We start from the raw sequence: 14,111 nt of genomic DNA on the forward strand, positions 1-14,111 counted from the left end.
GGGGGTGCAGGCTGGAGGGCTGGGGCAGGGAGGGGGTGCAGGCTGGAGGGTAGGGGTGCAGGGAGGGGTGCAGGCTGGAGGGCTGGGGCAGGGAGGGGGGTGCAGGCTGGAGGGCTGGGGGACGGAGGGGTGCAGGCTGGAGGGCTGGGGGCAGGGAGGGGTGCAGGTGCCTCAGCGGCAGCTCCTCGGGGCGGGGTGTGTGCCTCCCTGGGGAGGCTGCAGTCTTCACTGCCTGTTTGTCACCAGCCAGCACGCAGGGGTGTTCCCTCTGGGTTCCATTTGTATTTAACGTTGTGGCTTACCGGTCAGATGACTGGTTTTAGAAACTGTCTTTCGCTTCTAAACATTTGTGTGTCTTGAGATTTTCTTAGTTCATATCCAATCAAGAAGCTCAAGCAATGGACAAATTGCCCAGTGAGGGAGAACCCTGCTTCTGTGACTTGAGCTTAAGTTTCCCATGCCCCCTGCTTCAGGGGCTTCCCACAGCTCCAGACCCCCAGGGAGACGCCACGCGCCGGTCGGTCGCTTGTTAATATTTTGAAACCCACTTAGTTCATCCCAGTTTGAATTACTACCTTTTTAAAGCCTATTTTTAAGTTCTTGAGTCATTTTGTCTAGTGCACGGCAAATGTGACAACGTTTATCTTCATAAAAGGCTATTTGTCGTTTACGGTGTGTGCACTCCTCATAAGTGTTGTAAAACCCCGTTACATACCCGCGTACTCTGGAGTGTGTGTACATTACCATTTAATTGGGGAAAAAATGCACCTCCTGCTTATTTTGAGGCTTGAGGTGAACAGGAGGCGTTCTTAGCGGGTGCTGAGTGGGCCCTTGAAGGGAAGGTGGCGGCTGACTCTGCGTGGGTTTGGGGAGAGGGCCACTGGCTGGTGGTGTCTCCCACGGAACTCTTCGCCTCGTGTCTGTGGCTGTGTTAATATGAAATGCCTGGGGGGGTGAGGGGAGGTTGTTTTGGGTTTTGGGTTTGCTTTGTCCCACTTGGCATTCTCTGAACTTCTTGGATCCGTGGTTTGGTGTCTGTCATTAAATTTTGGAAAACCCTCTACCATTATTTCTTCAAATATTTCTTTTGCCCCCTTCCCTCTCTCCTCTCCTTCTGGGAGTCCAATAGTGCTGACGTTATACTTTTGGAAATTGTTCTGCAGTTCTTGGACACTCTGTTCTCACGTACAATTTTGGTGTGTTTTCCCCACTTTTTTCCTCGAGTTTCAGCTTGGAAAGTTTCTCCCACTTACCTTCCAGTTACCTGAATCCTTCCTCATCAGGGTTGATTTTGCTGAGGCCTGCTTCGCCCCTCCCTGTGGTTCCCATCTCTAGTGTCTCCTTTTGTTTTTTTCCTGTAGTCTCCATCTCTCTGGTCTTGCAGGTTATCCGTCTTTTCCATTACAGCCTTTAACATATTCCTCACGGTTATTTTAAATCACTGGCTGATGGTTGCAATATCTGTGTCATATCTGAGTCCCGTTCTATTGATTTCATCCTCTTGGGAGTGTGTAGAATTTTATTTTATGTTGGTTTTTTTTTTTGTTTTTTTTTTTTAGGAGATACTGGAGATTGACTCAGGACTTCATAAATGGGAAGCAGGTGCTCAACCACTGAGCTACATCTGCTCCCCAATGAGAGTTGGTTTTTTTGTTTATTTTTAGGAGGTACCAGGGATTTGAACCCAGGACCTCATATGTGGGAAGCAGGTGCTCAACCACTCGAGCTACATCTGCTCCCCTGGTCTGGTTTTTGCCTTTTTGTGTGTCTTACGATTTTTTGTTGAAAGCTAGACGTCTTGCCTAAGGCAGTAGGGGCTAAGGTAGACAGTGTGAGGCTGGAAACGGGCACACCTCTCCTGCGCGGCCACTGGTGTGCGGTCTTGTGTTCGCCTGCCCGGCAGTGGGCAGGGAGTGGCCGTAGCGTTGCTGGGTCACCCACGTGTTGGGCCGGGAGACGGTTTGCCGGGGGATTTCTCCAGCACGTGCCCCATTCCCAGCTCTAGGTCTTGCGTCACAGGGGCCGCAGGGAGCGTCCATCTCGCTCCGCTTTCTCGGCAGTGACGCGCTGTTGTGTGCCCGGGGCAGGGGGCCGGGACAGCGGTGGAGGGAGAGTCTCTGATGCTCTGATTAAGCCCCGGCCTCAAGCAGGCCCCATGTTCCTGCGTCCCAGAACCGTGTCCTTCCAGGGGTGCCCCCACCCCCCCGCACTGGGCGGCCCATTCTTGCCCCTTCCCCAGGACACGGGGGGGTTTCTGTCCCCTTTCCCCAGCCGCAGTGGGCCTGCCCCAGTCCCCCTGGGGCCGGTGGTTTTTGTTGCCTCCAACATGCAGGTGTACGGGGAGCTAAGGGAGAAGGGTGGGGGAGTTCCGTGCCCCTGCCCCGGGGCTGCCCCCGAGAGCAGCGTTCTCAGGGTTCCCCTGCCTTCCCTGAGCCCCGGGGGGCTGGGGGGCCATGGAGAAAAAGCCCGCCAGAGGGCGAGCACACACCCCTCCCACAGCCACAGTTCTAGGATCCTACGCACGTGCACACACATGCACACACCTATGTTTGCACACACACTCACACTCTCACACAAATACCCCGCCAGCCACACGTGGCCTCTGCAGGCCCTGGCTCTTCTTCCCCACACCTCCACGTCTGCCCAGGGACCCCGGGCTCATACCCATTTCTTGCCCTAGGTGCCTCTCCCCGGTTTCCTGTCTATCTGCTTCCTGCACCCTCCCTCCCTGACAGTCAAGAAATGGCGTGAACTTGCATTTCCTCTGGCTTTATCTTTTTTTTATTTTTTATTTTTATTTATTTCTCTCTCTCCCCTCCCCATCCCAGTTGTCTGCTCTCTGTGTCCATTTGCTGCATATTCTTCTTTGTCCGCTTCTGTTGTTGTCAGCGGCACGGGAATCTGTGTGTCTCCTTTTGTTGCGTCATCTTGCTGTGTCAGCTCTCCATGTGTGTGGCACCATTCCTGGACAGGCTGCACTTTCTTTCGTGCTGGGCAGCTCTCCTTATGGGGCGCACTCCTTGTGCAGGGGACACCCCTGCATGGCAGGGCACTCCTTGCACACATCAGCACTGCGCATGGGCCAGCTCCACACGGGTCAAGGAGGCCCGGGGTTTGAACCGTGGACCTCCCACGTGGTAGACGGACGCCCTAACCACTGGGCCAAGTCTGCTTCCCTCCTCTGGTTTCATCTTGTTGAAAGGGGGGAGGGACCCTCTCTCCACGTCTCTACATCTCCAAGGGCACGCCGGAACTCTGCCTCTTGGATAACTTTTTAGATTGTGAGATACAGTGTGCATAGAGAAAGGCACGTGCAACCAGTTTAGGGCGTAATTATACTGCCAACACTGTTGCTCTAAGAGTAAAACGGTCTTCTATAGAGTACGATTCACTGTAACAATATTCCAAGTGTCCTTAGCTGTGACTGCTCTGCAGCGCGTGCACGCGTGTGTGATGCGTGTGTGCACGCGTGCATTCTGCTCTCGGCCCCGCCCCCCCCCCGCCCCCCGCTGGCTCCCTGGCGGTCACCGCCGCGCCCCTGGCTGCACAGGCCCATCCCAGCTGTATTGTGCAGTCATCGGGCCCTGCCAGCTTTCCCCACCCCACCCCCACCTCAAGCACCCGCAGGCCACCCAGGCCGGCAGAACATCAGGACAACCTGGACAGGACAAAATCCCGGAGCCCGGGCACTGGGTAGGTGGGACGGGCCGAGGTGCTCCTCCAGTCGCCGCCTGGCTCGGGGGCGCGGCCACCCACCCGGGACGCAGGCTTCCCCCTCCCCCCCCGGCCGTCTCCAGGCCGTGGTCCTTGCCTTCTCACGGCGGGGGACCGGCCCGAGAGCGGGTCAGAGCCGGGGAGTAGCCCCCGGTCACCTCGGCGAGCCAGAGGCCCTGGGCCCGTCCCCTGCCACCCGGAGCCCCTCTGAACTCCTTCCCTGGCACGGAGGTGCCACCGGGGTGGGGGGCTGGCCGCACCTCGCCCGGGACGACTGCTCACGGCCCCACGCCCCGCAGCCTGGGCCGCCCCGGGCAGGACCGCCTGACCTCCGCCTGCGCTGGAGCGATGCCCAGGCACCTCCAGGGAGGCCGGGGCGCCCGCCGCGCCCCCAGCCCGCCTCTCCATGCGCTCCCAGCGCCGCGCCGCTGCCCCTCGGCCCCCCACCCGCCGGCCCCGCGTTTGGCGGGGTGGCACGGTTCTCCGATGAGATCCTGGGGTGAACCGCCCCCGTGGACTCCCCCGTGACGTTGCCCCTCAGGAGCCTTTGAGCCCAGGCGCCTGGTGATGACCTGTGAGTGGCACGAGGTTAAGAAGGCACGTTTCTGTCTGTCGCAAACGTACGTACGGCGGACGCGGGAGTAGCCGGTCGAGCCCACCTTGGTCCAGCGCCGGCCCGGGCCCGCCCTGGGGGTGATAACAGAGAGGGGCGCGGCTCCGCAGGAGAAAGTGACCCGGGCGCGCGGCTCTCACCGGCCTGCCCCTCGCTGCGGGCAGCTGCGCGTCGGCGCCCAGAGGACGCAGGCCCTGCCCGGCCTCTCTTCCACCGCACGGGAGGGGGCATTCGTTCCTGCTGCCTCACGCTCCCAAGGCGGCTGCCGAGGCTTCAGGCCCTGCACTGAGGGGGTGGCCGCGGGGGCAGCTCCAGAGGTCGCTGTCTCTGTGCTAGGAAAGCGGGCGCTTCCTGGAAGCCCCTCCAGCCTTCGCCCCCAGGCCTCGCTGGCCGAAGGCGGGCCGCGGGCCACCCCAGGGTCACCTTCCCTGGCCGGGGGCCGCCTCCCGAGCCCGCTCCCCTGGCGTCCAGCGCGGGCCCCTGCTGGCTCCGGCGGCGGCGTTCTGCTCCCGGGGCTGGGGCCGGTGTCGGGAGGGGAGCCTCACTGCGCCTCTGCCCCCGTTAGTGGAGAAAGCACGGGGTGCGGGAGAGCCCGGGAGCCAGGAGCGGGTGCAGCTGGTTCGTGCTCCGTATCTTTTAGCGGTAGCTGGACGCAGAGAAAAGCCCAAGCAGCCGTGGGCGGCGGGGACTCAACCTGGAGACAGCGCCCGGCCTGGGCCTCCAGGGTCCCCAGCAGCTCCGGCTTCCCCCCGCGGTGGGGGCCGTAGGCGCCGAGCCCGGCGGGCCCTGGCCTGCTTCACAGCGCGCCCGGCTGATCGTGCGCCAGCGCCCCTGGGTCCTTGCCAAAGCCTGCCAGGCGCCGTCGGGGCTGCTCCCTCGTCCCGTTTTCCTGCTTTTCCCTACGACCTGGAGCATCGGCAGGTCTAGCTCCAGGGATTAGGGAAGCACTCTGTTACATTTATGCATCAGGAAGAGTGGCTCCTGCCGTCTTCCTGCGTGCAACGATGTAGCCAAGCGCCGTGGCAGGCAGAGTTCTAGGAGTTCCAGGAGCGCCCCCTCTCGAGGCCGCGGTTCTGCGGGCCAGCGGCGTGGGCTGCGCGCGGCCACGGGACCCCGGCCTCTCGGGCCGTCTGGCCGGCGCCTCGGCTGCTACGTCCACTTCCGCGTGCAGCCCCGTCCTCCAGCAGGCCCGTCCGCGGCCCACCCGTGGCCTAAGGCCTGGCCTCGGAAGTCCCGCGACGTCACCGCCTTCTGTTCGCCGGAGCGCGCTGTGGACCGGCCGGAGTCAAGGGGCAGGCACTGACCCCCGTCCTGACAGGATGCAGCCCTGGGGGGGGATGGCAGCCGCTGCTCGCGCGGACCAGGCTCGTCGGTCGGTTCTGCTTCCGCCGCTCGGGGCGTGTTAAGTCTCCTCACGCAGGCCTTGTTTCCTCTGGCGTTTGTGATTCGGGTATTTTACCTTTTCACTGCAGTGTGAACGGGGCCTCCCCTCTGCCCCCCGTCTCCTGTGTTAACGTGGAGGGGTGGTAACGCACTCCCACTGCCACCAAAACCCACTCCCCGTGGTGGCCTGGCACGGACTGGCCCGTGTGTCCCCTGACCCCGGGCAGCGGGCGCCCACTTCCTTGGAGGAAAGTCCTGCTCCCACTTCCAGTTTCCCCTTCCACCTGCTGGAGCCATGATCGCAGCCCGGGGGCCCCTCGGTGACGACGGCAGAGCTGCCAGCAGCCTCGGCCACCCCTGCACCCGTGGGGCAGAGCTGCCGGCCACTGGGACCCTAGAAGACCCCGAGCAGGGGGCTGCCGATGGCCTGAGCCCTGAATGAACATGAGGGGCAGAGCTGCCCGCGGCCTGAGCCCCAATGACCACCAGGAGCCGAGCTGCCAGCGGCCTGAGACACTCACTGTGAAGCTACTGAGAAAGAAACTTCTCTACGATTTTGGTTCTTTCTGGCTGATTCTGAAGGCTGTTCATCTGTGCGTCTTAGTGTTATTCCTTTCAACTCTACTGTAATCTCTTGTTAACCGTAGCATTTTGGTGATGAATCTTCTTGGGCCGATGGTATATAAAGCCGTCATTTGCGAGTAGCGATGCTCTCACTGGCTCCCTTTCACTTTTTGGCCCTCTTGCTAATTCCAGATGCTGATGGGGCTGGACTGGCAACAGGTGTTTATTCATAGGGAGATGTTTCATATTTTCAGCCTCATCAAAAATAGCGTGGTTCCTGTAAGGGCGTTTACCCTTCTAAGCCTCCCAAATAGGATTTTGCTAAATCTAAGTTTCAATTCGATTCCTTCAAAAATGCCTTCCCTGCCCCCCACCTTCTTGCATACCTCCGTGGCTGGAATGCAGCGCTGCTCACTGCCGCGAGGTCACCGGCTGACAACAGTCGCTGCATCATGCCACCATTTGTGATGTCACCAGGGGCCACTGAGGGTTGCAGCCCCACACGCTGGCACTGACAGCCCCGAGGTGGCTCAAGGCCGGAGCCCATGTCGGGCGCCCGTGCTGCTCCCAGCATGCCTGCCTCCGGTGCCCCCTCCTCCCCTGCTGCTCCCCCACTGCCCCCCATGGGCTGTGGGCCAGGAAGCCGCCCCCCGGGCCTGTCCCCCCTGTGCTTGAACGGAGCGTGAGGAGAGCCCAGCCGGGGCCGGAGAGGCCTGCCGTGAGCAGGTGCATCCACGCCCCTGGGTCCAGGCTGGCCGCAGAAGCGCGTGGGGTTGATGTGCTGGGTTTGTCCCGAGTCCTAGATGGTACCTTAATGCGACGACAGAGCTGCCCGCCGCAAACTGGAAACCCAGGGCTCCCCGCCGGCTCTCCCTCCGCGGCAGCCGGCGCAGCTGCGTTCCCCGGCTCGCAGTGGACCAGGTCTGCTCTGCACACGCCTGGCACACGTGGGCGGCCAGACGGAAAGCCATGTGGAGGGGACACCGGTGGGCTCGCTGCTAAGCCCATGCAGCTGCACAGCGGGGTGTTAGCAGGAATTCATGGGCTCGTGGCTTCAGAGTCCACGTAGAAAGCTGCTTCCGCCGGGCTTGCTTCCTTGCCCGGCCACCTGGGCTTCCTTGGCTCTTCCAGTCATGGGGTGGCATCTTGCCCTTTCCTTCCGGGCTCTGCTGACTCCTTCCCTCCAGCTGCTCCTGTGGCTTCTTTTTCTGCCTCAGTGTTCCTGCCCAACTCTGGGGCTGCCATGAGACCAGAGAACGCAACAGGCACTGAGTCCGACATTAGCTTTATCTGGACTTATGGACAGGGGAGTGTCTGCAGTGGCGGTGGTCCGGGGAATGAAAGTAGCGCTCTGCAAAGAAGCAGGAAAATTAGGGATGATGGAATGGTTTCAGAACAAGGACGGTCCGTAGGGCATGAGGTTTCTGCAGGTCTTGTGTCGTGCACATACCGGGTCTGGTGGCATTAGCTCTGTGTATGCAGGAAGGAAGTTGACCACTCGGAGGAGATTCTGGTTTATGATACCATCTATGTGCCCGTCCCCCTCTGGGGAAGGTCGTTCACCTCTAACTCATGTCCAGGTCATGCAGGTGGCTACGTGCTGTGGGCCTGGGGCCTCCTGGTTCCTGGGCCCCCACAGTCACTTTCCTTGCTTTGAGGTCTGTCAGCTGTGTGGGTGAAGGCCTGCCCTCCTTCAGTTTGGGCTTCTTAACATCTTCCAAGATCCTCTTTACAAATGGGGTCACACTCACAGGACCAGGTATTGGGAATTGAACACGTCTTTTGTGGTGGACAGACCAATGGATGGATGAATGGTAGATAAATGGGTGGTAGATGGATGATGGATGGATGGGTGGTTGGATGGATGGATGGATGGTGGATGGATGGCAGATGGGTGGATGGATAGCGCATGGTACATATATGATGGATAGTGGATAGTAGATGGATGGAGGATGGAAGGGGGCAATGGATGATGATGGATGGTGGTTAGATGGATGGGTGGGTAATGGACGGTGGTGGATGGATGGATGACTGGATGCGTGATGGATGGTGGGTGATGCATGGATGATGGATGATGGATGATGGGCAGATGGATAGATGATGCATGGTCGATGGATGGATGGATAGCGCATGGTACATATATGGTGGATAGTGGATGGATAGAGGATGGAAGGGGCAATGGATGATGATGGATGATGGATGGATGGTGGTTAGATGGATGGATGGGTAATGGACGGTGGTGGATGGATGGATGACTGGATGCGTGATGGATGGTGGATGATGCATGGATGATGGATGGTGGATGATGGGCAGATGGATAGATGATGCATGGTCAATGGATGGATGGATAGCGCATGGTACATATATGATGGATAGTGGATAGTGGATGGATAGAGGATGGAAGGGGGCAATGGATGATGATGGATGATGGACGGATGGTGGTTAGACGGATGGATGGGTAATGGACGGTGGATGGATGGATGAATGGATGCGTGATGGGTGGTGTATGATGATGCATGGATAGATGGATGGATGGTGGATGATGGACAGATGAATGGATGATACATGGTCGATGGATGGATGGATAGCGCATGGTACATATATGATGGATAGTGGATAGTAGATGGATGGAGGCTGGAAGGGGGCAATGGATGATGATGGATGCATGGATGGATGGTGAATGATGGATGGATGGTGGTTGGATGGATGGGTAATGGATGGTGGATGGATGGGTGAATGGATGCGTGATGGATGGTGGATGATGCATGGATGGATGGTGGATGGTGGATGATGGACGGATGGATGGATGATGCATGGTCGATGGATGGATGGATGGCGCATGGTACAAATATGATGGATGGATGGGTGATGGATGATGGATAGATGGATGAGACCGAGGGACAGGAGAAGGGAAGGAAAAGAGGGAAAGAGGGAAGGTATTCTTGATTCTCCTGAAAAATGTACTTTGAATTTGGTTCCTTGAAATCCACATATAACTAAATGATTCTCTTTATCCTGTAATACAGATCTGCTACCTAGAGTGCTAAACACAGGGAAGGCATTATTGGCATATTTAGGTGTCTTCTCCCTTTAACAACACTGTCTGCTCACAGACTTGCTCTCACAAAGGACGTTGGGATGGGGCAGAGGGAGGCTGCAGGGCTTGGACAGTTCTGGATGGTGAGCCATCATCACCAGGTGAGCCACAAACAGCTGCGTGTTCTCCCCGGACACCAGGAGCCAGGGCCAGCAGGTTGTCCGCAAAGGTCAGCCTGGTGCTGGCCAGTTCCTGCTCCGCCACCCAGCAGGGCCCTTGCTGGGGGCCAAGGTTTGTCCAGTGCCACAAAGGTCTGTGCTGTAGGAATTCGCTGGTCTCTGGGTCGGGACCTGCTGCAGGCGCGTAGGCGGTGGGCGGTTCCCGGTCCCGCGTGCCGACAGGGTTGAGAAGCGCCTTCCACGGGGGAAGGCCGCTGGGTGGAAGTGGGAGGCCAGCGCATGCCTCGCTCGCCGGCGGTGCCCTGGGGCGGCTCCTCTGCTCCCAGGCACAGAGCCTGCCGTGGAGGGTGCCATGTGCCCTGAGCGCGTGTGGAGTTGCCCGCTGGCATGTCGAGCTCTTCTGTTCCGACCTCGAGCCTCCTCCGCAGCCCCCCACCCACCGCCCCGGGACCCCTCGCTGGGCAGCATCCTGCACTGCTCTGGCACCTGCTGCACCTCCTTGGCCTTAGCTTGATGGGTCACAGCCTGAGAGAGCGGGGGGAGAGTGGGCATGGGGAGGCGGAGCCAAGACACCCCCCTGGGGGAGTGGGGCGGAGCCAGAGACGCCCACCTGGGGCAGGTGTTCCAGTGCCCCCACACTTAGTGGAGCAGCCTCCCATGCCGAGAAGCTCCTCCCTCGCGGTGCTGAGCAGAGCAGGGAGGCCCGGCAGTCAGTTGGCGGGGGCGGGCTCATGCCTCCATGTCCGTTTTGTTGGGGGGCTCTGTTGGAAGAAGGGGATTTCGGCACAGAAGGGGCAGCCTGAGGAGAGGCACGAGGCTGATGGGGCCCCCAGATGGGCTGGTGAGGAGGAGGAGAGGTTGGGGCAGGCTGAGGGTGGCCGGGGGTGGTGGGGTCTGCCTCCCGAGCCCTGGGGAGCGGGCGCTGTGCGTGGCTCAGGCCGGCGGCGGGAGCAGGATGCTCAGGGGGCCCCTGTGGGGTCCGTCTCCCACGCTGGCCCTGGTGCCCGCCGCCTCCCGGCCCTGGGCTCCAGGTCCCCTGTACAGGGGGCTACGGACCCCCAGGATGTTGGGGTTCTCAGGTACACGCCCCCTGAAAGAATTCTGGATGAGCCACCTGCACCTTCTACATCTCCAAGTCTGCATCTAACATTTTTCAGCCTAAGCTGGCGTCTGCGTGGCGTGTTCACCTGAGAGCGTGGGCGTTTCCAGCTGGAGGGCCGCGTCCTCCTTCCCGGCGTGCTGCAGGGTGCGCACGGGGGCTCGTGCCGCGTAGACGCAAGCGAGCCCCTCTTTAATGCGAGGACCTCACCCCGCTCTTGCCTTCTTCCCCGTCTCGTGTCCCTTGTAGAGCCTTACCCCGTCACATCTTACAGTACGCAGAAGTCTGGAACTGATCATCTTATACTTCTCCATGGTAATTTAAAATATTGTATAGTATTTTTTGAGATCATAAGGTTTCAGATGTCAAAAAATTCATATTATAAATTTCAATTATAATGGTAACTTAAAAATAATGTAAATCAGTCATAGGTTTCTCACTACTTAATTTGTAACAGTGACGTAAAGTGCAACTAGAATCCTGTTCTCTATGAGGCGAGTGATACAAGCATGGTCTTTCTGCAGAGGGTGGCTGTGCTATGTAGACTCTGGTGGCTGCTTCATGTAGATGGTGGTGGCCGTGCCATGCAGACTAGTGGCTGCACTGTGTAGACCCTGGTGGCTGCACCGTGTAGACTGTGGTGGCTGCGCCGTGTAGACTGTGGTGGCTGCACTCTGTAGACTGGTGGCTGCGCTATGTAGACTGGTGGCCGTGCCGTGCAGTTGTTGGCTGCGCTGTGCTGTCAGCGGGTGCAGGAGTTGGGTTTGGGGACAATTAAATAAGGATCCCGAGCAGCGTCCCCATGGCCGCTGCACACTGTCCCACAGCTGTGATTTGGGATTTAGTGAAAGAGAACAGAACGCCAGAGGCCCATGCGTGCATGCTTTGCACTTTTAGTGGGCAGCGGGCAGTAGGGTTAAGCCCGGCACAAAGCAGAGGAGGCCGTGGTGACGGTGAGTGTTTCGCAGGACGGTCGGGGAAAGGAGATTCGCACTTCCCGTAGGCAGCGTGCCTCAGCCCAGAGAGGACCGTGTGCAGCCTGCAGGGCCTTTAATCCACACGCAGGGACCCGGGGGGCCCCCACGTCGGTCAGTGGGAAAGAAGGCTCCACAGCAGGGACCTAAAAAGGCCGTGGTGGTGGAAGGCACGGGACGGGCTGGAGGGGACGGCCGTGTCCCCACACAGGCGACGGGCCACTCGTAGGGACCGTGTCTGAAAGCTGCTCGGTTTCCCCTCATCTCCTGGGAGTCTTCCGTGGCAGCTTCCTGTGGGATGGGGAAGGTCGTGGAATAGAATAAGAATTCCAATGTCTGAATTCCGTACAGCCCCCGAAGGGCCGGGGCAGCCCCTTTCTAATTCCACGCTTCCTGCTTACCAAAAGTGCAGACAAGAGGGTGAAACCCCGGGAGCCTCACGGCATGGGAGGCCCTGGGGGAGCCCCCAGTTTCCACCCCCGACGCTGCGCCCCAGGACGTCGGGCCAGAGGGAGGTGGGATACAAGGCAAGCCGCGGGCTGGGAGAAACTCGTGAAACAAGCGCCCCGTGAGTAAGACTGGTCCCCAGGAAATAGAGGCCCCACCAGACCCGCAGGAAAGGACGAAAGCCCCAGAGGCCGGCGGGCGAGGTCGGGGACACGTGGGGCAGGGCCTGGACGTGACGGCATTTCACGCGCAGTGGCCCGGCACCAAGCCTGCGGGCACGGGGCTGGCGAGCGGGACAGCTGGCGAGCGGGAGAGGCGAGCCTGTCGCTCGGGACACCTCCTCGGCTCCCCTCGTCCAGGTGACGGCGAGCACCTGTCCCCCTTCCGCCCCAGGACCGTCCCCGCATCAGGGCATAGACCAGACGCCACCCGCTGCCCTCAGAAGGCGGCAGCAGACCCATCTGTCCCCTAGACGTGGCCGTGACCGACAGTGCCACAGGCGGGGTGGACGAATCCCAGAAAGAGGCAGCGTGACGACGGCCGGTCACGGTAGGCCCCGGGCCAAGAAGCCACGCTGGACAGCGCCTCCCCAGGCCAAGAAGCCACACTGGATGGCGCCTCCCCGGGCCACGAAGCCACGCTGGACGGCGCCTCCCCGGGCCAAGAAGCCACGCTGGACGGCGCCTCCCCGGGCCAAGAAGCCACGCTGGATAGCGCCTCGTTCAGTAGGAGGAACCGTTTCTAAGTAAAGGCATCGTCCTGGTTGTCTCCCGGGGAGGGATAGCTGGAGGGGCCCGCGGGAAGGTTCGTTTTCCTTCATTTCACCGCTTGTGTTGTACTAAAACGTCCCGCGTTTCTACAGTCAGGGCCCCGCCGTGCGTGTACCACCGGGGGTCTGCAAGACCCCGTTTGCCGCAGGAGCTCAGCTGTCCCCCACGGGCAGCCGCGCTTTCTCGCAGCCTCGACGTGAGCGCGTGTCGCTGGCCGTGAAACGGGGGCGTCGCCGCACGAGGGCGGAGTCGGCGCCTTCGTCCCCAGGCCGGCCACGCGGCCACTCGGAGCTCCCCAGCGGTCAGTGTGCTCCAGGCGGAGGCTGCGCCCCTGCCTTCTCAGTGGCACCGTCCAGGTGGGGCGCGCCCAGCCAGGGGGAGGGCGTCGCACCCCAGGAGTGGACGAGGCAGCGCGTGCACCCCACATCCCCCATGGACGGTTCCGGGCTGTTGAAGCCCCGTCCATCACGAGGCCGCAGACAAACACAGGTTGTGGGGCGCTCTCCGAGCCCCCCGGCCTGGGCTCTTCCGAGCGGTCCGTCCAGAACAGGCCGGGGGCCGGCTACCGGGGACAGGAAGCGCAGAGAGGAGTGCCAGGGGCCGCCCTGCTGGGCCCTGGAGGAACAGAGCGTGGCAAGTGACGGTCCTCGGGGGCGATTGGGGAAATCGGAACATGGGTGGAACATTGGATAACGTGCTGGTGTCGATGTGGAATTTCTCCGATGCGAGCGTGATGCTGCCGTGGACAGATGTCCTGTCCTTTGGCAACACGGCCTGAAGAGTTTAGGCGCGAAGTGTCAGGAAGCAGACTTTCAAATGAATTTGCAAAAAAGGAAAATAAAAGCATGCGTGTGCATCCTCTAGAGAGCTCTAAATTGAGTCAGAATATTTGTAACTGATGAATCCAGAAGAAAGACGTTCATTGTAGTTATTTCAGCTTGTAGGTTTGACGCTTGTAGGTTTGACGTTTGGGACGGGGCATGGGGCGTGTGGGCAGGCAGACCTGGTCAGCGGCTCTGGTGCCTTTGTCCTCCCTGTCCTCTGTGTTTAGGGGGATGCAAGTTCTGTCCCTGCACGGCCAGTGGCCCCAAAATGCAGGGGCCCAGAACCACGAGCCCCTCGGCCGGGGACTCGGGCTCTGAGCCGGGGCTCCCGGGCACTAAAGGCAAGGCCCTGTGACGTTCTCCGGGCGGTCACCCACGTGGCGGGAGCTGTCCCCAGCGAGCCGCCCCTTCAATCCTGACCGCTGGGCCACGCGCCTCGTTCCGGCGCAGGCCGTTCCTTAGAAGCGAGTCGCCGAGTCCAGCCCACAGTCAAATGGGGGGAGGTTC

The 14,111-nt window shown here is 60.3% G+C and overlaps 1 protein-coding gene across 15 annotated transcripts in view; it reads left to right on the plus strand.

Annotated features, from left to right (window-relative positions):
• The window catches only part of AGPAT3 (1-acylglycerol-3-phosphate O-acyltransferase 3), a 119,230-nt gene that overhangs the window by 77,364 nt on the left and 27,755 nt on the right, over positions 1-14,111 (plus strand). The window contains exon 1 of one of the 15 annotated variants that reach the window (XM_058296321.2): positions 3,439-3,693. The exons of the other annotated variants lie outside the window; for them this stretch is intronic. Within the exon in view, the coding sequence (XP_058152304.2) occupies positions 3,454-3,693 (240 nt within the window). The 5' untranslated portion in view covers positions 3,439-3,453. Of the gene's footprint in view, positions 1-3,438; positions 3,694-14,111 lie in introns of those variants that run through there. 15 annotated transcript variants of the gene reach the window in all.

This window comes from Dasypus novemcinctus, chromosome 4 (assembly GCF_030445035.2).
Source record: "Dasypus novemcinctus isolate mDasNov1 chromosome 4, mDasNov1.1.hap2, whole genome shotgun sequence".
NCBI lineage: Eukaryota > Metazoa > Chordata > Mammalia > Cingulata > Dasypodidae > Dasypus > Dasypus novemcinctus.